The sequence below is a fragment of the Polyodon spathula genome, chromosome 47 (assembly GCF_017654505.1).
Source record: "Polyodon spathula isolate WHYD16114869_AA chromosome 47, ASM1765450v1, whole genome shotgun sequence".
Taxonomy (NCBI): Eukaryota; Metazoa; Chordata; class Actinopteri; order Acipenseriformes; family Polyodontidae; genus Polyodon; species Polyodon spathula.
This window is the reverse complement of record NC_054580.1, coordinates 583,818-607,788: the sequence shown is the minus strand read 5'-3', so window position 1 is coordinate 607,788 and position 23,971 is coordinate 583,818. Positions and strand designations below refer to the sequence as shown.

Sequence of the window (23,971 nt, the reverse complement as noted above, 5' to 3'; positions counted from 1 at the left end):
AATGATCACATTATTATTTCAGCATCTTGAAGACTGGAGTGGAGACAGCAAGTCTGTGTACAGAAGGTGCTGCTTTTATCATGCTTGTATTTTATTCATTATTCTGCTTAAATAAACCATTCATGCCGCTCTCATTGTTTTCAGTGGAGTCGTGTGCAGTCTGTCTGGATGGATGGAGGAAGGGATACAATGGAAGCTGTTATTTCTTATCCACTGAGTGGAACTCCTGGGACTTTGCTAACGAGTCCTGTTCCAAACTCGGGGCTCATCTTGCTGTGATTGAGAACAAGGAGGAGCTGGTAAGAGTCACAGAGAGCTTTCTAATTACAGACACTCGGAGTTCAATTCTACAGAACCGCTAAAGGGAAATCATAATAAAATAATGAATAAATAACATTTTTATATCAAGATCACAAGATAATTTATCTCAGGATCTGGAGAAAACAGAAGTCAATATATTAAGACTGTTTTATTTTTATGACATCCCTTTGGGTTCTGTACAATTCACAGAGATGGGTTCATATTTTTCTTGTTTCCAAACAAGAAAAGCAGCTTGTTAACCATTGGCTATTTGAAAGCTCAGTGACTGGGGCTAAACCTTTCCCACTACATATCATGAAATACAAACACATTAATAACGATATGTACAAGAATGAAGACAAATAATATTAGAATACTAGAGCGAGGGCCATAGTCTGTGTGGGGCCCTATTATCCCAATTTAAAGAAAGCCGCCCACACATATCAATAAAACAGCAGCTACTGCTTACCTTCAGTAATGAAGCAAGCAGAACCACACTGCATGTGTGCCGTCATTTCTAAGAGAAATGAAAACTGTTTCCAAACGTTATCCTTTTTATATAAATCTAAAATTAGATCTGACTGATCTGCTTATCAAATTCACGTGTAACTTTTCACATTTGGATGCATTCAGCTGCAGATTTGAGTGCTCTTTCATTTTTGCTGGGTAAATTACTGTACATGAAAACAATATGCCAAGCAAAACACAATCATGTATTTTTTTTCTGAATATTTTAGGCAAGGGGCTTTATTTTATTTTAAAGCACGCAGTATTTACGAGTGTAGCCGACTTCCACACATTTCATTTGTTACAGATACCTATTCAGAGCGTTGGTGTGGTGGTCCTTCTTTATACACACAGTCTCTACTTCATTATCTATCAGTAGTACTCACTTTATGAACAGACTCCAAAAAAACTAAAATATGAGGCTGCCCTGCCCTGCCCTGCCCTGCCCTGCCCTGCCCTGCCCTGCCCTGTCCTGCACTGTCTTGGTTTTTTTCAGTAGAATTTAGGAGGGACAGGCTATTGATTATCACACAGCTAACACTTTGATGTTGCATTTTTTAATTCTTATGTCCATTGTTGCGATGCTGTGCTGCTAGTTTAAGTGCTTTTTGTCCTCTGATTGTAGGCTACTTTACTTTGTTAAATGTTAAGTGAAAATAAACCCGCACCCTTATTAATGCACGTTATGGCAGCACACAGACCCAGTACACGCACATAAGGAAACACGTCCGCTTTCTCAGTCAGTGCAAACAGCACATTGGGAAGCAGAAATCAAGAGATGATTATTGTGAAGAGTCTGAATCGGATTCATTTCAAGATGTCATATACACAGTTTGACGCACGCAGGGGCCCTTGGGGGTGGGGCCCTAGGCTGCCGCCTTGCATGCCTTGCCCTAAGGCCGGCCCTGGTGATTGCAGTGACGGCGGTTTCTTACAGATGGACTGACCCAAGTTTCTGTAGTGTCATTGAACCCATAAAGACAAAATATATACAACTGGAAGTTTATAAACATTCATTCAGATGATGTTGATGTTCTGGAAACACAGGGTTTTTGGTGTTTTTCACATTTGAATATTACATTCCCCCCATGACTTCTTTTGGATCAGTCCATCTGCATTCCTATTAGCGCTTGCCATTCCACTCGCTGACCACAAGAGGTCGCTCTAATATATACAGATTATGCATCATTACAATGGATACGCTGGTGAAACTGCAACCCTGCCACACTTACAGTTATTGAAGATAAAATAAAAACACAAGCGACCTGTAAAGATAACTGAGAAAAGCCCTTGTAAGAGTGTCCATTGCTTCACATGTTTCAATAGATTCTTGTCTATCTCTACAGGACACCATACACAGAGCTATAACTGGATACAGTTACTGGATTGGACTGCGTAGAAAAGATCCTCACTGGCTTTGGGTTGATGGCACTCAGCTTGATGAGAAGTGAGTCTCCTCTTTGTGTTTTTATTACTTCACAGGATACTGAATGAACTACATGACTGGAATTTCTCAGATGAAAAACATCACCTGCTTATTGTATTGCAACAAACCGCTGGTGCTGATGCTGCTTTCATTGTTTCTGGCAGGATTTCAGTTTCCAGACAATACCAAGAGTATCATTGTGCCTCTGTGTATGGAAGTGGTGTATATGCAGAGTCGTGTAACAGAGATTATCGCTGGATCTGTGAGCAGGATGCTGTGCGCTTCTGAGTGAATCCACAGACTCTTCACTTGAGGAACAGAGAAGATCTCATTGCAGAGCCTGAGTGTGAATGTTATGAATCCGCTGAGCAACTCGCTGCACTTCTACAGCTCCATTGAAGAGGAAACACAGAAAATTAGCAGCAGGGTTTAGAACAGGGTTTCCTTTTTAAAGAGCAAATCAAGACCTAACCGCTGTGTAAATGGTGCTAGTTTTTTAGATTTCAGAATATGTACATTTCTTCCAGTGTGGAAGCTACACTCCATCACAATATGCATTGGAAAGCTGTGTATTTCAAATATATGATCTATATAAAACCATCTACAGTAATAAAAACTGTAATAGAAATACATTTTTTTTGCGTGTGTGCTGGGCTTGTTTCCTGGTCACTAGTGCTGCTCTGTAGCCTGTTTGGAGAATGCGATTGGTACTGGATAGTACTATAGTGAGTCTGAACCTGGAATCAAGATACAAACTACAGGACTGTCCGCACAATGAAGGAGACTGCTGGGAATACAGCTGTGGCTGCAGGTTTAATGACAGTATGTCAAGCAGTCTGTTACCAGCCTTCCAAATCCTGGAAAACAAGAGCATTGAATGAATAAGGAATGGCATCTTGAAGCATTCCACAAACACCCTGTTGTGTTTTGAGCCAAGCTGGTTACTTACTGTTACTGTCTCTGGTGCTGGACTTCTCCTCACAATGTCTTTATCAATAGAATCCCCAGTGCTTTGAGATCTCTTCTTCTTCTTGCACTTTACCCTGGGTCATTCATCAAGTACTGTAGGGTGTGAAGCCCAGCCGATTGCCCTGGATTTACTGGTAGAAATGATCAGCCACTGAAGTCCTGGGAAACAAGTCCAGTGAATGAGTGGAGCTCTGGAGGAGAGCATGTTCCAATTAGCAATGCCCTGTACAGTCTGCACCACTATTGTAACACTCACAACCTCCTCTTTATCTCACTGATCTACAGAACTATTTATAGAGAGGGACAGCAGTAGTTCTGAGCCACACAGAGTTAAATGTGAAAAGACATTTCCTGTAGCCTCTGTCCAGTCCTGTAGAGTCCTCACTATAGTAGTCAGGACTTCCTGTCTAGCTTACTGCTCTACTGCACAAGCTATGGAGACAGACAGTATTTACACTGGGCTGCAGAAACCTTCTGAGGATGTCTACTCAACAGTAAACCAGCCCCAGGGCAAGAGAGCAGGAGAACAACATGGGGGTGAGTAGATCAGGTGACAGCTGACAAGACTGGACTGAAAACCACAGGGTTATTGTTGTACCCCATATCCATTATATTGGCTAGCATGAAAAGTAAGTTGTGTATGTAAAGTTTCTCTAAAACTGAGTTATTGTAGCGTGCAGAAGCTGTGCATTCTTCTGGCACACAGCAGTAATTTCTTGTATTACAATACAGGGAGTGAGATTCGGCTCGGGTTGAACCCGATCGTTTCACACTAGATATTTCTATCCCAGGGTAAACACAGTAGTGGAAGTAACAGTTATTGAGCTGTATGTCATTTCAATATTGGGAAAATATTTCACTAAAATGCAACACGGTTCTGTCTTTCTGTTTCTCTGTATATTTCAGTACGTACATGTTTATATATATAGTGCCCTGAAAAAGTATACACTGCAATAAACCTTTGATGCAACGATCGGTGTGATCGATTGTCTCTGATCATCTCTGCACTTCATTTTGCGACCCTACACTTGTGTAACCATCGAAAAGAGAAATCAGTGGTATCGCCCGTCCCTACTATAGAACACCCAAGCGTCGCCGACAGTGAGTGAGCGCACACTCGCGTATATATATATATATATATATTATATATAGATATATATATAGAGTGCCATGAAAAAGTATTTGCCCACTGTCTGATTTTCTGCATTTTTGCATATTTTTGACACTGAATGTTATCAGATCTTCAACCACAATCTAATATTACATAAAAGGGACCCAGAGTGAACAAATAACACAACAAATTGATACTTATTTATTTATTAAGAGAAAGTTATGTAACACCCAATGCCCCCTTAGACTCAATAACTGGTTACGCCACCTTTAGCAGCAATAACTGCAACCAAACGCTTCCTGTAGTTATTGATCAGTCTCTCACAGCGCCGTGGAGGAATTTTGGCCCACTCCTTCATGCAGAACTGCTTCAACTCAGTGACATTTGTGGGTTTTCAAGCAAAAACTGCTCGTTTCAGGTCCTGCCACAACATCTCAATGGGGTTTAGGTCTGGACTTTGACTAGGCCATTCCAAAACTTTAAATTTCTTCAGCCATTCTGATGTAGACTTGCTTGTGTGTTTCGGATCATTGTCTTGCTGCATGACCCGGCTGCGCTTCAGCTTCAGCTCACGGACGGATGGCCTGACATTCTCCTGTAGAATTCTCTGATACAGAGCAGAATTCATGGTTCCTTCAATGATGGCAAGTTGTCCAGGTCCTGCTGCAGCAAAGCATCCCCAAATCATGACACTAGCACCCCCATGCTTGACCGTTGGTATGAGGTTCTTACTGTGGAATGCAGTGTTTGGTTTTCGCCAGCCATAACGGGGCCCATGTTGGCCAAAAAGTTCCACTTTTTTTTCTGATCTTTAAAACAGAGTAGTGTTGACAAATTTGTCAAATTGAAAAAAGCGAGACGCTATCTATCCTCTTATTTTAGTTTACTCATGCTTATCTGTGTAAACATGCCATTTAAAAATATTTGCATTGCGTATTTTATATAAATTATTTAAAGAATAAGCGCAGCGTGCACAATTACTGCCTGAGACTTGACTTTATTAGAGAGCCTTCTCGTGAGATATCTATATATAGATAGATAGATAGATAGATAGATAGATATAGTCTCAAGAAGGCAGTGTTTAAGATTAGATCCTATGCTATAGTCAACGTGCCCGCAAACAGACAAGTAAGATTGTGTGTGTGTGTGTGTGTGCGTGTGCTTGTGCATGCGTGTGTGTGCCTCTGTGTGCATGTGTGTGTATGCATGTGTGTGTGTGTGTTCAATCCTAGTGCTCAGAGGTAACCCCTTTTCATTTTCTTTTGTTTAAAATATATTCCGATGCTGCAATAATTTTAATTTTCTCGTCAGAAGTCAATGTAAAGAGTGTGTAAACACAACACACTTCTCCTTTTCTGTGGTCAGTCAGCTCTGCGCTCATTTCTGAGAAGGGAATAAGTGTGTGTGGTTAGTGAGAGGAAGTGAAGGCAGGCAGGGTTTAAATTGAGCCTGAGTACTGGAATGCAGCCCTGCACCCCCTGTTAAACTGAGTACTGGAATGCAGCCCTGCACCCCCTGTTAAACTGAGTACTGGAATGCAGCCCTGCACCCCCTGTTAAACTGAGTACTGGAATGCAGTCCTGCACCCCCTGTTAAACTGAGTACTGGAATGCAGCCCTGCACCCCCTGTTAAACTGAGTACTGGAATGCAGCCCTGCACCCCCTGTTAAACTGAGTACTGGAATGCAGCCCTGCACCCCCTGTTAAACTGAGTACTGGAATGCAGCACCCCCTGTTAAACTGAGTACTGGAATGCAGCCCTGCACCCCCTGTTAAACTGAGTACTGGAATGCAGCCCTGCACCCCCTGTTAAACTGAGTACTGGAATGCAGCCCTGCACCCCCTGTTAAACTGAGTACTGGAATGCAGCCCTGCACCCCCTGTTAAACTGAGTTACCAGACTTGACACTTGACCGTTGTAACTTGAGACTTGGCAAAAATGACTTGATTACAGCTCTGTTATTACTAGCAGTAGCAGTAGCAGTAGCAGTAGTAGTATTAGTAGTATTTATTTCTTAGCAGACGCCCTTATCCAGGGTGACTTACAATTGTTACAAGTTATCACAGTAGAAAGCATCACATTAAAAAATATAATACAGATAAGAGCAGATATGATAGTACAATAAGATCAATTCAAGTAAGAGAAAAATAATAAAGCAATCAGTAAATTATAAGAGTGAATTCGACTAAAAGCAGAACTTGGCTCTCGCGATTCCTTATCCAATGCTGCCACCGTGTGGCCATTTAGTAGAACTGTTGGTTCAGATAAAACTACAAAAGATGTTTTATTTGAACACAGTTCAGTGACAAGTGGTTGCTGTGCCCTCTGCTGTTTACAATGGGTAGTACAGGTAGTGAAATGCCATTATTATTATTATTATTATTATTATTATTATTATTATTATTATTATTATTTATTTATCAATTTGTTTATTTCTTAGCATCACGTTGTATCACGTTGTAAACATTACACAATATCATAAGAACATAATAAAGTTTACAAACGAGAGGAGGCCATTCGGCCCATCTTGCTCGTTTGGTTGTTAGTAGCTTATTGATCCCAGAATCTCATCAAGCAACTTCTTGAAGGATCCCAGGGTGTCAGCTTCAACAACATTACTGGGGAGTTGATTCCAGACCCTCACAATTCTCTGTGTAAAAAAGTGCCTCCTATTTTCTGTTCTGAATGCCCCTTTGTCTAATCTCCATTTGTGACCCCTGGTCCTTGTTTCTTTTTTCAGGCTGAAAAAGTCCCTTGAGTCGACACTGTCAATACTTTTTAGAATTTTGAATGCTTGAATTAGGTTGCCACGTAGTCTTCTTTGTTCAAGACTGAACAGATTCAATTCTTTTAGCCTGTCTGCATATGACATGCCTTTTAAGCCCGGAATAATTCTGGTCGCTCTTCTTTCCACTCTTTCTAGAGCAGCAATATCTTTTTTATAGCGAGGTGACCAGAACTGAACACAATATTCAAGATGAAGTCTTACTAGTGCATTGTACAGTTTTAACATTACTTCCCTTGATTTAAATTCAACACTTTTCACAATGTATCCGAGCATCTTGTTGGCCTTTTTTATAGCTTCCCCACATTGTCTAGATGAAGACATTTCTGAGTCAACAAAACTCCTAGGTCTTTTTCATAGATTCCTTCTCCAATTTCAGTATCTCCCATATGATATTTATAATGTACATTTTTATTTCCTGCGTGCAGTACCTTACACTTTTCTCTATTAAATGTCATTTGCCATGTGTCTGCCCAGTTCTGAATCTTGTCTAGATCATTTTGAATGACCTTTGCTGCTGCAACAGTGTTTGCCACTCCTCCTACTTTTGTGTCGTCTGCAAATTTAACAAGTTTGCTTACTATACCAGAATCTAAATCATTAATGTAGATTAGGAATAGCAGAGTACCTAATACTGATCCCTGTGGTACATCGCTGGTTACCACACTCCATTCTGAGGTTTTTCCTCTAATCAGTACTTTCTGTTTTCTACATGTTAACCACTCCCTAATCCATGTACATGTGTTTCCTTGAATCCCAACTGCGTTCAGTTTGAGAATTAATCTTTTGTGCGGGACTTTGTCAAAAGCTTTCTGGAAATCTAAATAAACCATGTCATATGCTTTGCAATTATCCATTATCGATGTTGCATCCTCAAAAAAATCAAGCAAGTTAGTTAGACACGATCTCCCTTTCCTAAAACCATGTTGACTGTCTCCCAGGACCCTGTTACCATATAGGTAATTTTCCATTTTGGATCTTATTATAGTTTCCATAAGTTTGCATATAATAGAAGTCAGGCTTACTGGTCTGTAGTTACCTGGTTCAGTTTTGTTTCCCTTTTTGTGGATCGGTATTACGTTTGCAATTTTCCAGTCTGTCGGTACCACCCCTGTGTCAAGAGACTGCTGCATGATCTTGGTTAGCGGTTTGTAAATTACTTCTTTCATTTCTTTGAGTACTACTGGGAGGATCTCATCCGGCCCAGGGGATTTGTTTATTTTAAGCGCTCCTAGTCCCTTTAACACTTCTGCCTCAGTTATGCTAAAGTTATTTAAAACTGGATAGGAACTGGATGACATGTGGGGCATGTTGTCAGTATCTTCCTTTGTAAAAACTTGTGAAAAGTAATCATTTAATATATTTGCTATTTTTTTTTTCTTCCTCTACGATTTTGCCATTTGTATTTCTTAAACATTTAATCTCCTCTTTGAATGTTCTCTTGCTGTTGTAATATTGGAAAAACATTTTGGAATTGGTTTTAGCTCCCTTAGCAATGTTCATTTCTATTTCTCTCTTGGCCTTTCTAACTTCCTTTTTGACTTGCGTTTGCAGTTCTGTGTACTCTTTCTGTGTACTTTCTTTTTGGTCCTTTTTTAATGCTCTGTAAAGTGCCTTTTTTCGCTGAATATTTTTTTTTAATTGATCTATTAAACCATTTTGGCAATTTAGTTTTACATTTAGATTTGTCTACTTTAGGGATGTAATTGTTTTGCGCCTCTAGTACTACATTTTTGAAGAACAACCATCCTTCTTCTGTGGGTGTTTTCTCTATTTTACTCCAATCTACTTCTGTTAGTCTCTGTTTCATACCTTCATAGTTTGCTTTTCTAAAATTGTAAACCTTAGCTTTAGTCATTACTTTTGGGGTTTTAAAAAACACTTCAAATGAGACCATGTTGTGGTCTGAGTTTGCCAGTGGTTCTCTGACCTCTGTTTTAGTTATTCTGTCTTCGTTATTTGAAAAGACTAAATCAAGGCATGCCTCCCCTCTAGTCGGTGCCTTGACAAATTGTGTTAGGAAGCAGTCATTTGTCATTTCCACCATTTCAATTTCATCCTTTGTGCTCCCCACGGGTTTTCCCATTTTATATGGGGGAAGTTGAAATCCCCCATTAGTATGGCTTCTCCTTTGCTACATGCATTTCTAATGTCATTGTATAACAGATTATTTTGCTCACCGTCTGAATCTGGCGGTCTATAGCATGCTCCTATTATTATGCACTTTTAATTTTTGTCTGTTATTCTGACCCATATTGATTCGGCTTTGTTTTCTTTGTCCAGGTTTAACACCTGGGCTTCAAGACTGTTTCTTATGTATAGCGCTACCCCTCCTCCTCTTCTGTCCTGCCTGTCTTTCCTATACAGTGTATACCCACAAATATTATATTCGTCCCCATCACTCTCAGACAACCAAGTTTCTGTAACACCTATCACATCATAGTTACTTGTTAGTGCAGTAGCTTCAAGTTCTAGAATTTTGTTTCTGATACTTCTAGCATTTAGATAAATACATTTAATTGTTGTCTTACCTGAGTTGTTGTTCTTGTTTTGATGCGGTCTCCCTTCTGTTTTTTTTGTTGATTTCTCCCCCCTTCCTTTCTAGTTTAAATGCTTCTGAACCTGCTCGAGGATTTTTTCTCCAAGTAGACTGGTTCCCTTGTTATTTAAGTGCAGTCCGTCCCGTCTATACAGATAGTCCTCGTTGTAGAATGTGGTCCAATGATCAAGATAGGTGAGTCCTTCCCATGTGCACCACATCTTCAGCCATGCGTTTAGATTAATTATTTCCAGCTGTCTAAATGGTCCTTTGCAAAGTGCCGGTAGAATGCCAGAAAATACCACAGTTTTGGTTTTCTCTTTTAATTTCCTTCCTAGCTCTCTGAATTTGTTTTGCAGGGATTTTGGTCTGTCTCTTCCAATGTTGTTTGTACCAATGTGGACGACTACTACCGGGTCGTCTCCTGTTCGTTCTAGGAGCCTGTCCATGTTTTCAGTGATGTGCTTGACCGAGGCTCCCGGAAGGCAGCACACTGTTGTAGTAAGGGGGTCCAAACTGCGAATTGAACTTGCTGTGTTTCTCAATATGGAGTCCCCAACAATCATGACCTCCCTTCTTTTTGCTGTCTGGTCACCACTGTCAATGGGGTCCTGGATGTTGTTCCTTTCATTCTCTTGTTGTTGGTTCTGCTCATCAAAATTCTGAAGTGACTCAAATCTGTTGGTTGTTTTGATTTCTGGTGGTTGTGTTTGACGAAGTTTCTTTTTTTCCCTGCTTCTGCCTACCTGAACCCAGCTGTTCTGACCTTCTATCTCCCTGGTGGCTTTCAGTCGGTTAGGGGTGATGCACACTTCCATGAATTGTGGGTGTGCCATTTCCTCAAGATCCTGTTGCTGTCTCACTTCTTCCAGCTCCATTTCTAGCATACTTACTAGTTTATGCAAATCCTGGATCGCGCGACACTTGGTTTAGCTCCGTTGGGTTTTCTCGGATTTCCCACATCAAGCAGGTGTCACAGATTACTAGCTTGAAGACCATGTTGAGGGTTTTTTTTTTTTTGAAGTTTAGTTTCTTCTGCAGCTGTCAGCCTGCTTTCAAACTGCTTCTAAACTGCCCTGCACTTTTCCACGCCTGTACTTCTCCCACTCGCTGTCGCTTCCACTCGCTGTCGCTGGGAAGAATGCCTCTTTAAATGCGTTGTTCTGCTGTGCTGTTGGCTACTCCCCTTGCCCGTGTCTCAGAACGGCACTGAATTTGAATCAGCTTTTCCGAGTTTCAGCTTGTTTGTTATCAGAAAAACACACGCGGCTGTTTGACTTTGAGCTGCTGCTGTGTTTCCCCAACGTCCTGTGTTTTCTGATTAAAGCAATTAAAGATGCAATTTCTCCTTACTGCTTCTAAACTGCTCTGTACTTTTCCACACCTGTACTTCTCCCACTCGCTGTCGCTTCCACTCGCTGTCGCTGGGAAGACTGCCCATAATACAAGAGCAGTTATGAAAGTACAATAAAATCAATTCAAGAAAGAGCAAAACAAAGCACACAGTAAATTATAAGAGCGAACTCGACTAAGAGCACCTAAACCTGATAGTAACTACTTGCTTATATGAGTCCAGTAAGAACACGTAGTAAGCATGCTAAATGCATGAGAATGATTTCAAATAAGAGAAATTACACAACACTTTATTATTTATACACAGTATTCTCCTGCTTATCCTGTAAATATTCATTTTGCTGTATTTTAAGAATGTATCTGAAATGTCTATTTTTGCACAGAGGTTACGGTTAATCTGAGTCTTTTCAAAGGGCAACTGAGCTATGTTCAAATTTTTGGTTTAAATGTTTGTTTTATTAGAACCAACAGTTCTACTAATTGGCCACACGATGGCAGCATTGGATAAGGAATCGCGAGCACTAGGTTCTGCCGTCTTCATCAGCTGGCTCTTTGAGCCACTATATATATATATATATATATATATATATATATATATATATATATATATATATATATATATATATATATATATATATATATATATATATATAAACATTAGGAACACCTTCCTATGAACACCTTCCTAATATTGAGTTGCACCCCCTTTTGCCCTCAGAACAGTCTCAATTCTTCGGGGCATGGACTCTACAAGGTGTCAAAAGCGTTCCACAGGGATGATGGCCCATGTTGACTCCAATGCATCCCACAGTTGTGTCAAGTTGGCTGGTAGTGGATCTCTACTCTGAATAGCTTGTTCCATCTCATCCCACAGATGCTCAATTGGATTGAGATCTGGTGACTGGGCAGACCACTGCAGTAAGCTGAATTTACTGTCATGTTCGTGGAACCATTCCTGGACAATCCTAGCCTTGTGGCATGGGGCATTATCCTGCTGAAAAAATCCATTAGCAGATGGATACACTGCTGCCATGAAGGGATGCACCTGATTGGCAATGATGTTCAGATATCCTGTGGCATTCAAATGTTGCTCCGCTTTTATCAAGGGGCCCAATGTGTGCCATGAAAACACACCCCACACCATCACACCCCCACCACCAGCCTGCAATGTTGACATGCGGCATGATGGATGCATGTACTCATGTGGTTTTCTCCATACCCTAGTCCTCCCATCAGTGTGAAACAGCAGGAACTGGGATTCATCAGACCAGGCAATGTTTTTCCAATCTTCCAGTGTCCAGTGTTTTCATTCCTTAGCCCACTGCAACCGCAGTTTCTTGTGTTTTGCTGAAAGAAATGGAACTCTGTTAGGTCGTCGGCTGCCATACCCCATTCGTGTCAAGGTACGACGAGTTGTGCATTCTTTTATGGGTCTTGTGGCACCAATGTTGTACTGGACTGTCAGTTGACTAACTGTAGCCCATCTGTTGCTCTGCACAATTCGTGTCAGCTTCCTTTGGCCTCTTTCATCAATGAGCCGTTTTCGACCACTGGCCTGCCATTGGCTGGATGTCCTTTGGGTTGTGGACCATCCTTGATACACATGGGAAACTGTTGAGCATGAAAGCCCAGCAGCGTTGCAGTTCTTGACACACTCAAACTGGCGCGCCTGGCACCTACTACCATACCCCGTTCAAAGGCACTTAAATCTTTTGTCTTGCCCATTTACCCTCTGAATGGCACACATACACACTCCATGTCTCAATTGTGTCAAGGCTTAAAAATCCTTCTTTAACCTGTCTCCCCTTCATCTACACTGATTGAAGTGAATTTAACAAGTTACATCAATAAGGGATCATAGCTTTCACCTGGATTCACCTCGTCAGTCTATTTCATGGAAAAAGCAGGTGTTCCTAATGTTTTGTACACTGCAGTAATATGAATACACTGTCATGTTCGTTTAAACATCCACCCCGGATGATTTGATTCTTATAAGCAGTTGATTGTTAAAAGCAGATGCTGTTGTAAATCTCACAGTTTTTCATTAAGCCGAGATGCACCTGATTAGCAATGATGTTCAGTGTGGGTCCTGTGGCATTCAAATGTTGCTCCACTTTTATCAAGGGGCCCAATGTGTGCCATGAAAACACACCCACACCATCACACACACCACCACGGCCAGAGTGGCAGACGTTGACTAGTGGCAGGAACTGATGCACATGTTTTCAAATGGTGAAGGCGCTGATGCCAGTTTAATAATGAAACAGACAGAAAATCAAAAGGTTTGCAACAAAAACAGCACACTTGTGTTGAGGCCTAAAAGAAAACAAACTCTGTTACAGAGTGTCGGCTGCTACATAAACAATTCGTGTCAAGGTACGACGAGTTGTGCGCTCTCTTCTTATGCTCTCCCGTTCTCCACTCCCGAACACACACTGGACTGTCAGTTGACTAACATGTAGCTTTTATGCAGCTGTACTGAGACTCGATTGCTAATCAATCATTCAGTTGGAGTCTCGGTACAACTGCACGTGAATTAATAAAGTGCGTGAAGTGCTCCCTCGTGCTCACATATTATTACACTTTTACTTGCACGTGAAGTGCTGTGCAATCCTCGTGCCTGGCACCTACTTTTATACACCGTGTTCACAGACACGTTTATATCGTGTTTGTCTATACACCAACATTTAACACACCACATGGCACACATAACAAATAATATACACAATCGGGCACTTTGGCTTAAAAATACAGATTCTTTAACCTGTGAACTTTGTGTATGGGTGTCTTTTATAATACTGCTCTCACATTAAATGACCTTTAATGATGCAGGATACACTAAACACTTACTACACCTCGTGCTTTAGTTTGGCATTTTATTTGACTATTATCTTGTGATTAATATGGTTGTGCCACAGCGTTTAGTAAATGTCTTTTTTCTTCCCTATATTTTTGCTCTCCATTTGCACAGTGCTGATTTCGGTCAGCAGGCTTGCGCAGATCTAGTCAGGAGGCTACGAAGGCTAGGATGGCTAGATATTAAAAATATCTTATTGACACTCACATATTAGATTTTAGTTGTAAGTTCTTAATGAAGTGATATTAAAATGCATTCCTCTTTGAAAGAAGTTTGTCACAATTAAGAAATGGGATTGGAAGAAACAAGCTGTAGAACATGCTGTGGCACTGTGTCCTGTGCATCTCATATTGAACATGTGATGTCAGTGTGTCCTGTGCATCTCATATTGAATATGTGATAGTCTTGTGTCCTGTGCCTCATCATATTATTGACACTCACATATTGATAGTCATTTTGTCCTGTGCATCTCTTAATGAAGTGATAGTCAAATGTCATTGCATCTCATATTGAAAGAAGTTTGTGCAATTAAGAAATGGGATTGGTAGAAACAAGCTGTAGAACAAGCTGTGATTGTCACTGTGTCCTGTGCATCCCATAACGTGGAGGGCAGACACGTGTTGACTTTGGACATAGCTGGGAACAAAAAAGGACGGGAATTAATTCAGTTAGACATTTAAGCAGCAAGGGTATTCTCAAACAGCTGCATTAATACTATAACACGGGCATAACGCAGTTCATGGTAAGAGGTTTTATACAGAACTGTAAACCCACAAGAGATCTACAACATGACAGACCAGACACAGCAAAACACAATAATAAAAAAAAGCCGCCCGCATTATCATTAAGGTGAACTGCACCACTGCTAACCATAAAATCACCCATCAGCCACTACTTTCTGCTGTCTTGTAATCCACAGTAACAGCTGACCTGCTCCCTTGCAGTGTTTATAGTTAAGAATAAACACACTCATTAACATTTAGTGAAATGCGGGTTTCCATGCGGAACTGGGTGTGGATTTTCCCGTGTGTTTCGTCGTTCACACGAGTAAATGAGATTTACCCTATCCCTCTCTTTGGCCGTTTTTTTCGGCCACAAACCTGATTTGCACGAGTAATTCTCCCAAACGCGCACACGCGTCGCCACTTCCCGTGTAAATTGCCCCGCATGGAAGCCCATGAGTGTCAATGCTGTTTATTTATTCATTGTGTTTATATGTCTCGTTGTTTTGTTGTCACTGTATTTACCCGGCGAAGGAAGCGTTTGTCCCGGATAACCACTCCCGTGATGAGCGGCGCTGCCATGACAACCTATCAAATCACCCGCACGGCTCCTATACTTTAGAGCGCGTCAGGAACGTTTTATTGTTTTCACAAAATAAAATCAATAAGATTGAGCTGAGCTGCCAGTGTGTAATAAACAAACCCTCAAATATCAGAGAATAGATACAGAGACAAGCCGTGGCACCAGCAAGAGGGGACAATGAAAGCGCCAGTTACAGTTTAAATAAATAAATAAATAAATTACGACATGAAACAAAAATACATGTGGGTATATTTTAATTTAAAAAATATATACCTTCATAATTCTGAGTATTTATCTAAATAATATTAATTCTAATTATTTACAAATTAATCATTTCTGTTTCCCCCGAGTGCTAAGTAATGTTGCTTTATAGCTTCTTAACAGTAATGGATTTTAGAAATCATCTATTCTAGTCTGCCCCTCAAACAGTTTTAAATATAATGGCAGTCGCATTTTGTAATTTAAATAGGTATGAGCTACCAAAACGTATTTTTGTTTCATATGGTTATTAATGTATTTATTTGATTAAACTTTAATCGAGGCTTTCATTTTATCTTCTTGAAGTCACCACAGCGCCTCGCGCCGCTCGGAACTTTCGCATTTTTAAATCCTAACGGTCTCTGCTCAGCTGAGTGGAATGTTCAGGAGCCGGTTGCCTAGCAGCGTCTCCCCCTCTTCTCTGCCCCGCCCTCTCTCCCTCTCTCGCTGCACAGGCTGGGAGTTCAGATTTAGCTTCGTTATATTATAGAGCGCAATTCTTTACTAACTTTTACAAATGAGCTGATTAGAGGCTTCGTGTTTTCAAGATGGTTCAGGTGCAGCCGGGCAGACTGACTGGAGCATCATTACAGGATACCGCACTGCGCTCGGCTTTGTGTGGGGGTGTCATGGCCAATGTTGCCCCCCTGCCAGATTTCTCCCCCCCTGTCCTGTGTCATGTCAGCGTGCTGTTGCTCTGCGCGTCGCTGCTTTTGCTCCACTCGTCTTGACTCTTGGAGTTCATTGACGCCTCATACAATTGTCTACACAGCGAAACGAAACTGCATCAAACAATTGATCTTTCTACAGTAGAAATGTGTAATACTGTGGGGGGTTTTGGCCCTCAGAAAAGTACATTTATCAATTGATATGGATCACTTGAGAGCAGTATATCAATACCTCAGCACGAGTATCCTGAAAAAAACACCAAAGAATAGAATCGGGGTATCAGAGGGAAAGCCAGTACAGTCGCTTTGAAAGGTAAACAAATATATATAGAAAAATTATCTGAATACATTACAAGTTATTGAAGTCGTCTCGTATTTTTGAAGACGTACATAGACATTTAAATAAATGATAAACGCGCGCGCACACACACACACACACACACACACACACACACACACACACACACACACACACACACACACACACACACACACACACACACACACACACACACACACACACACACACACACACACACTCACACACACACACACACACACACACACACACACATATACATGAATTGAGACCTCTTGATTTGGAGAAATATTGTAGATGCTTTAGCACTTAAATTTGATTATTTAACCTGGAGCAAATCTGCCAAGAAGAATGGGCCAAAATCACTCCGACACTGTGTGCAAAGCTGGTACATACTTACCCCAAAAGACTTAAAGCTGTTATTGCATCGAATGGTGGCTCTATCAAATATTAATGTGTGGGGGTTGAATACTTATGCAAGCAAGATATTTCAGTTTTTTATTTTTCTTAAAAATATTTCCCAAAATAAAACCAATGTCACCATACAATAATTGATTTTGAGTTTAAGTGTTTTAAAATAAAATATCGAACAGAACGAAATTTCAATGTACCATTTATAATTCAGTTATATGAGAGAATTTGTCAGGGGTCTGAATACTTTTGCAAGGCACTATATATATATATATATATATATATATATATATATATATATATATATATATATATATATATATATATATAGGGTAGAGAATATGTAAGTGTGTGGTTTATTTCAAACTTTCAAACCTTAATAACACAACCAAATAGTGTCTAAGACCCTTCACCGTTATATTTGCTCTTGTGTGAGACTTTCACTTTTTCAGTCAGTGAAAATATGTGCTAAAAACAGAGTGAAATTTGATGTAACCCTTTTAAAAGTGCAAAAAGACAGCTACGCTTGGAGATTTTCTACAGCAAAAAAGCTAAACCACCAACGCCAGAGACATGAAGAGAAACCGAACCTGACTCTTGTGTAGTTCAGAATGTTATTAACAGCACGAGAGTGTGACGATGCTTCCATTTCAAACGCACAGGTTAGTGCAGGTGCAGCTGTTGATAAAAGAGACCCTTGCCTGTAAAGTGTTGTTTGCAGCTCTCTTGATTGTGACAATCCGGCGAAGAACTGTTTGTGATGAAAGATCTGGTAATGTTAGAAAGCTAGCTTAATGTTTACATAGAAAAGGTTAAAATCGGGCATCGGGTTTGAGCGCAGTTTGGCTTTGTTAGTTCATTTTTGGAGGGGGGGCTGTGCCTCACCAGTTTTCCAAGCCACGAGTTGCCACTGCCTGTGAATAACACCATCGTGCTGCAGAAAATTAACGTCACCCGATTTATGTCAAGAGCTTCGTTTCCCATTTATTCCCAGCAAACATGACTGTGAAGAAAGCCAGTTCCTGGAAATGGGCTGCTGTGGGTCTTGCTGTGCTGTGTATCCTCTCAGTGTCCGTTCCCCTGGGTGTGATCTGTGAGTACTGAACCCTTTTGAGAAAGAGGAGACCTTGCAGTGACCAGTGATATGGGTCAAAACATATGAAAGAAATAAGCGCCTGCTTTCCAGTAATTTAGTTCTACCGTCACAATGTACCGGGCTTGATATTCAGCTTCCTCATCTTCCAGGGGGAAGTGGTTTTGGCGGAGTAGCTGTCACAGGATAGTGTCACTGCCCAGGATGTTACCAGCAGCAATTAGAGACTCAGAGACAATTAGCATCAATGACCTGTGATTGCTGACAGGGATAGATTTAACCCCATCCCTGCCAGCCTTACACTCCCCCACACAGGTTACTTAAGGGGCAGGGCTGGTGCACTTCCACACTATCCTACTACAAGGATTCCCAACCCCGGTCCTGGGGACCCTCTGTGTGTGGCTGCTGGTTTGCATTCCAACTGACCTCTCAATTACTTAATTAAACCCTTAATTGAACTGATAATTTGCTTAATTAGACATTTTTACTTGTTTTCAGATCTTAAACAGTTGCAGTTCAAGTTACTTATAAAATGTTATAGCTAACTTGAAATCTGCAGCTGGTTAAGAGCTGAAAACAAGTAGAAAGGTCTAATTAAGCAAATTATCAGTTCAATTAAGGGTTTAATTAAGTAATTGAGAACTCAGTTGGAAAGAAAACCAGCAGCCACACACAGGGGGTCCCCAGGACCAAGATTACATATACTTAACGAAAAACCCTGGCCTACTACACTTCTATGGTCAAAAGTTTTGCACCTCCCTATAGAATGAATACATTTTGCTTCATGAAGTTGAATAAAAGCTGCTGAATAATGTTACGTTAACATATTGAATTACACACTAGCGCTTTGTAGTTTTTCATATACTTAACGAAAAACTGAAATACTGCACTATTATGGCTTCTGGTGTAGACGTTTTTTGCAACATTATTAGTAGCTTCTTTGATTACATGATGTTAAATAAAATATCTAAATTATGTTTAAGGTTTTTTTTATGTCTCAATCATTAACCCTTTGCAGTCCATTCATTCAGCGCTTTTCAGGAGCGTCAAGTCCAGTTTATTTTACACACGCTGTTTAAAATATTTTTTTCAGAGTAAAACAGGTTTAAAGGGCATGGAATTGCAAAAGAACAGTACTGTATCTCCAGCCAAGCCCCACCCCTTTCTCGCTGTATTTTTCACATACCTCTTTATAGAGGTGCATACTGATTAATCCTCTCCTGATCACTCGTTTTATCACCAAACTCCTCAATAACGCGATCCAAGTCATTATTTTATTAGTATAACATCTCAAAAAGCTCTGCAAGTGTCTGTGATATTCTTTGAGCGCTGGATGCAGAAGCAGCGACCTCCTTTGTTATGGCCGTGTTATCTCTGTAATGCATGGGGCTATCAGATACGCCCTTTTTATTTTCGGTTTCATTCGGCGCCTATTGGTCTCACTCGGCCATTGAAAGGTTTTCTTGGCTTTTTCTGGAGAAAACCTGACTAGAGACCTGTGCTTTATGTCTTTTTGATGATGTCGGACAGGGTCCGACATTGGACTGGAAAGGGAAAATTGTAATGTCGGACCTGGTCCGACACAGGACCGCAAAGGGTTAAAGTCGAGGTGATGATAAACTTTTGGCCAGAGCTGTGTGATAAAAAAGAAGCTGTTTGGTTTTAATCTTGTTTCTCAGTTCACAGGAATGCAGAGTATGCCAGCCTCTTTCAAAAGTATTCTGACCTGCAGAATCACCTGAAGAACTCTACAGACATGACAGAAAACTGCTCAGCTGGTAAATATTCATATCTTACATGTATTAGTGTTTCTGTACTAACATCCCTGTGTGAGAAGCTGCTTATATGAACATCTTTCTGTTTCCACTGCCATCACAAAATGAATCACTTACATCTCAAAAGGAAAATAATGCAGGTTAAATCTACATCAGTGACCAAAATTTACATGCAGCACTCTATTGAGCAGAGCTGTATTGAAATGTATTCATTAACACAGTATATTGTATAGATCTCTCATTGAGCAGAGCTGTATTGAAATGTATTCATTAACACAGTATATTGTATAGATCTCTCATTGAGCAGAGCTGTATTGAAATGTATTCATTAACACAGTATATTGTATAGATCTCTCATTGAGCAGAGCTGTATTGAAATGTATTCATTAACACAGTGTATTGTATAGATCTCTCATTGAGCAGAGCTGTATTGAAATCCTCTTTCTTTCTCTGTTCTAGTGTGGAAGTGGATCCTCGGTGCTGCAGGTACTGTTCTCACTAAACCAAATAACTAGTATGGCAAAAGATACCATCTTATCAGAATATTCTACTATAATAAAGCAGTGTACTCACACCAGCCAGTGTCTGGAAATGAGGCTTTGAGCAGTGTGTGAAAATCAATCAGGACACAATGTAAAACGTTAGCTTACCTGCCGTAAACCTGGTTCCCTGAAAGAGAAGATGGCCACCAAACATCGTTATGGGATACACTCCTGCCTATTGGTACTGAGCTCCTATTTCAAAGCTGCCGATAGGCCCCATTCCCCCAGTGACCTCCTCGGTCCCGCCTCCCGAGGGTACTTAACTGTCACGCAGGGGGAGGAACATCCTCTTTCACGACGAAACCGTGATGTCGACCGAAGCGACCCCGCGGTTGGTGGCCATCTTCTCTTCCAGGGAACCAGGTTTACTGCAGGTAAACTGACGTTCCCTTTCAATTCGAAGATGGCCACAAAACATCGTTATGGGAAACGTGTACCAGAGCCGTCGCGAGGGAAGAAAGAACGGCAGCATATGAGGGACGCAAAGTCCTGCCTGACCAAGGTCAGCGGCGTGAGTGTGCAACCTCGAGGACCCTACTGCCCACAGACGGCAAAGAGGGATCTACCACATTCAGGCGGTAGAACCTGGCAAAGGTATGCGGGGTAGCCCAGCTAGCCGCATCACAAATTTCAGCCATGGAGGCACCTGGGAAGAGGGCCCATGACGTAGCCACACCCCTCGTGGAATGTGCGGCTATTCGCCCAGGTGGGGATAAGCCAGCACTATCATACACAGTTGAGACGAGGCTGACCAGTGGTCCCTTTCAGGGGCCAGACACATAGCTGGAGCCTGCCCGGCTCGGGGTGCCAAAGTGTGCCTCTCGCCTAACTGAGAAGATCCCGGCGAAGCGGGATTTCCCAGGGCGGGCCGTTCAGTAGCTGGAACAGGGATGAAAATCTGATTTTCCTGGGCCACGTGGGGGCCACTAGGAGAACTGAAGCCTTCTCAGACCGGACCTTTTCGAGAAAGGCCGGGAGCAATGGCAGAGGCGGGAACGCGTAAAGGAGCGCTCTGGGCCATACGTGGGCTAGGGCGTCGACGCCGAGTGGACCGCCGCAGCGGTGGAGGGAGTACCATAGGGGGCAGTGTGTCGTCTCCGCCGAGGCGAAGAGATCGACCTGCGCCTTCCCGAAACGTTCCCAAATGCGCTCCACCACCTGAGGTGGAGCCGCCACTCCGAGGGGTGCGGTCCCTCCCTCGAGAGGAGGTCCGCCACCCGATTCTCCACGCCCGGAACATGCATCGCCCGAAGGGACAGCAAGTTCTGTTGGGCCCAAATCAGCAGCCTGAAGGCTAGGCGGTGCAACCCCAGGGACCGAAGGCCACCCTGGTGGTTGACATATGCCACCACTGATGTATTGTCTGTGCGGATCAGCACATGTCTGTTCCGCACCACGGGTAGAAAGTACTGGAGGGCGAGGAACACCGCTTGCAGCTCCAACATGTTGATATGCAGGGACGTCCGGCGGCCCGACCAGGGTCCGCTGACTCCTCTGCCTTCGCAGACCGTGCCCCAACCCGAGTTGGAGGCGTCCGTCGTCACTACCCTGCGGGTGTAAACCGCCCCCATTCGGACTCCTTGGCGCAGGTGAGAGGGAATCCTCCACCAGCGCAGGGCCACCGTACACACGAGACACACTGTCAGCCGATGGAGCCTGTCGCGTTTGGGATGCAACCTGAACGCATTGAGCCACGCCTGTAGTGGGCACATGCGCAATAAACCCAGCTCGATGGCTAATACCGCTGCTGCCATCAGACCCAGAAGTTGTTGGCACAAAACAAGGGACACCTTTGATCCCTGCCGAAACAGGGAGAGGTGGTGCTTTAAACCTGCTACCCTGTCACCCAAACTGCTACCCTGTTATGCTCGCATTGTGGTGGAGTCCAGCCGGAGCCCCACATACTATGCACTGTGCTGGCGTCAGCGGACTCTTGGCATCGTTGATGGTGAGACCCAGCCTCACTAGATACTCTGTCACTAGCGCCGTGTGGACCACCGCTCCCTCCCATGACTGGGAACAGATCAACCAGTCGTCGAGGTAATTCATCACTCTGACTCTTTGCAGCCGCAAATGGCCGAGGATAGCGTCTACGCACTTTGAAAACAGATGGGGCTGAGTCCAGCCTCCACTCCAGACAATCCCGGTGCCAGTGAACAAAATCCAATCCGTGCAAATCTACAACAAAGTATCATGCAAAAATAAATGTGCTTTATAAATGTGTTAAAATAAAAGTGAATATACCACAATGACAAAATCAAACGTGAATATACCACAATAACAAAATCAAACGTGAATATACCACAATAACACGTGAATATACTACAATAACAAAATACAGTGAATATACCACAATAACAAAATCAAACGTGAATATACTAATATAACAAACAATAACAAAATCAAACAAAATCAAAATATACTACAATAACAAAATCAAACGTGAATATACTACAATAACAAAATCAAACGTGAATATACTACAATAACAAAATCAAACGTGAATATACCACAATAACAAAATCAAACGTGAATATACTACAATAACAAAATCAAACGTGCCTATAATAAAGTGACGTTGGTCAATGTGTTACATCATAATAACAAAATCAAACAACTACAATAACAAAATAAAATGTGAATAATACTAAAATAATAATATCAAATAATAATAATAATAATAATAATAATAATGTCTCCTCTCTGCTCCACAGTTGATGTGACTCTGGACCCTGATACAGCGCACCCCCGGCTCACCCTGTCTGCGGAGGGGAAACGAGTGAGACTGGGAGTGCAGGACTGGGAGAGAGATTCGATTGGTGGCCCTGTGTGCTGGGCAGGGAGGGCTTCACCTCGGGGAGACGCTACTGGCAGGTGCAGGTGGGGGGGAATACATGGTGGATATTAGGAGTCAGCAGAGAGTCTGCCCCGAGGAAGGGGGGGTTCAGCATGACCCCCCAGCAGGGTTACTGGACTGTGTGGTGGAGTGGAGGTGAGTTCACTGCTCTCACTGACCCCCGGACCCCCCTCCCCCGGAGTCTGAAGCCCCAGAAGCTGGGGGTGTATCTGGATTATGAGGAAGGGCAGCTCTCCTTTTACAATGTGGAGAGCAGATCTCACATCTACACTTTCACTGACATGGAGTTCAATCCCAATGAGAAACTCTATCCATTCTTCTATACTGGGGACAGTGATACAGCCCTTGTGCTGGAGTCCCCTGACCCTGACCCTGTCAGCGCTGCAGATTAAACACACATTGCTGTCTGAACCAGGAAACTATTCAAACAGCTCAGACAGTCTCCTCTTCACTTTCACTGCCACTCTCTCTGCACTCTTCTGGGCTGATGAGAAGAAATCCTCTCTCTTCCACCCTCTTACCCTGAGCCCCTCCTCTTTATTACTCTACACCCCCTTTCCTACTCTCCCTTCCTGTCTGCCTCTCTTTCCCCTCCACCTCTCTCCATCTCCAGATCCCTCCCCTTCTCTCTCCTCTGCTCTCCTCTCTCCATCTCCAGATCCCTCCCCTTCTCTCTCTCCTCTGCTCTCCTCTCTCCATCTCCAGATCCCTCCCCTTCTCTCTCTCCTCTGCTCTCCTCTCCATCTCCAGATCCCTCCCCTTCTCTCTCTCCTCTGATATGTTATCCTTACTACTCTTCACTCTCTTCTCTTTCCCTCCCCTATGGCTCTCTCCTCTATTCTCCCCCTCTCCTCTCTTTCCGTCTTTCTGCTATGTTAATCCTCTCCCTTTCCCA

General features: G+C 42.3%; 1 protein-coding gene across 1 annotated transcript; it reads left to right on the top strand.

Moving 5' to 3' along the window:
* The first annotated feature begins 14 nt into the window (after positions 1 to 14).
* Positions 15 to 23,468, top strand: LOC121306267 (E3 ubiquitin-protein ligase TRIM39-like). Its single transcript, XM_041238008.1, has 8 exons — positions 15 to 299; positions 2,154 to 2,254; positions 2,398 to 3,739; positions 17,804 to 17,902; positions 19,582 to 19,680; positions 20,137 to 20,163; positions 22,934 to 23,099; positions 23,258 to 23,468. Exons 3-8 carry the CDS (start codon positions 3,637 to 3,639, stop codon positions 23,466 to 23,468), a joined length of 705 nt encoding a protein of 234 aa, XP_041093942.1. The 5' UTR covers positions 15 to 299; positions 2,154 to 2,254; positions 2,398 to 3,636.
* Positions 23,469 to 23,971: the final 503 nt, after the last annotated feature.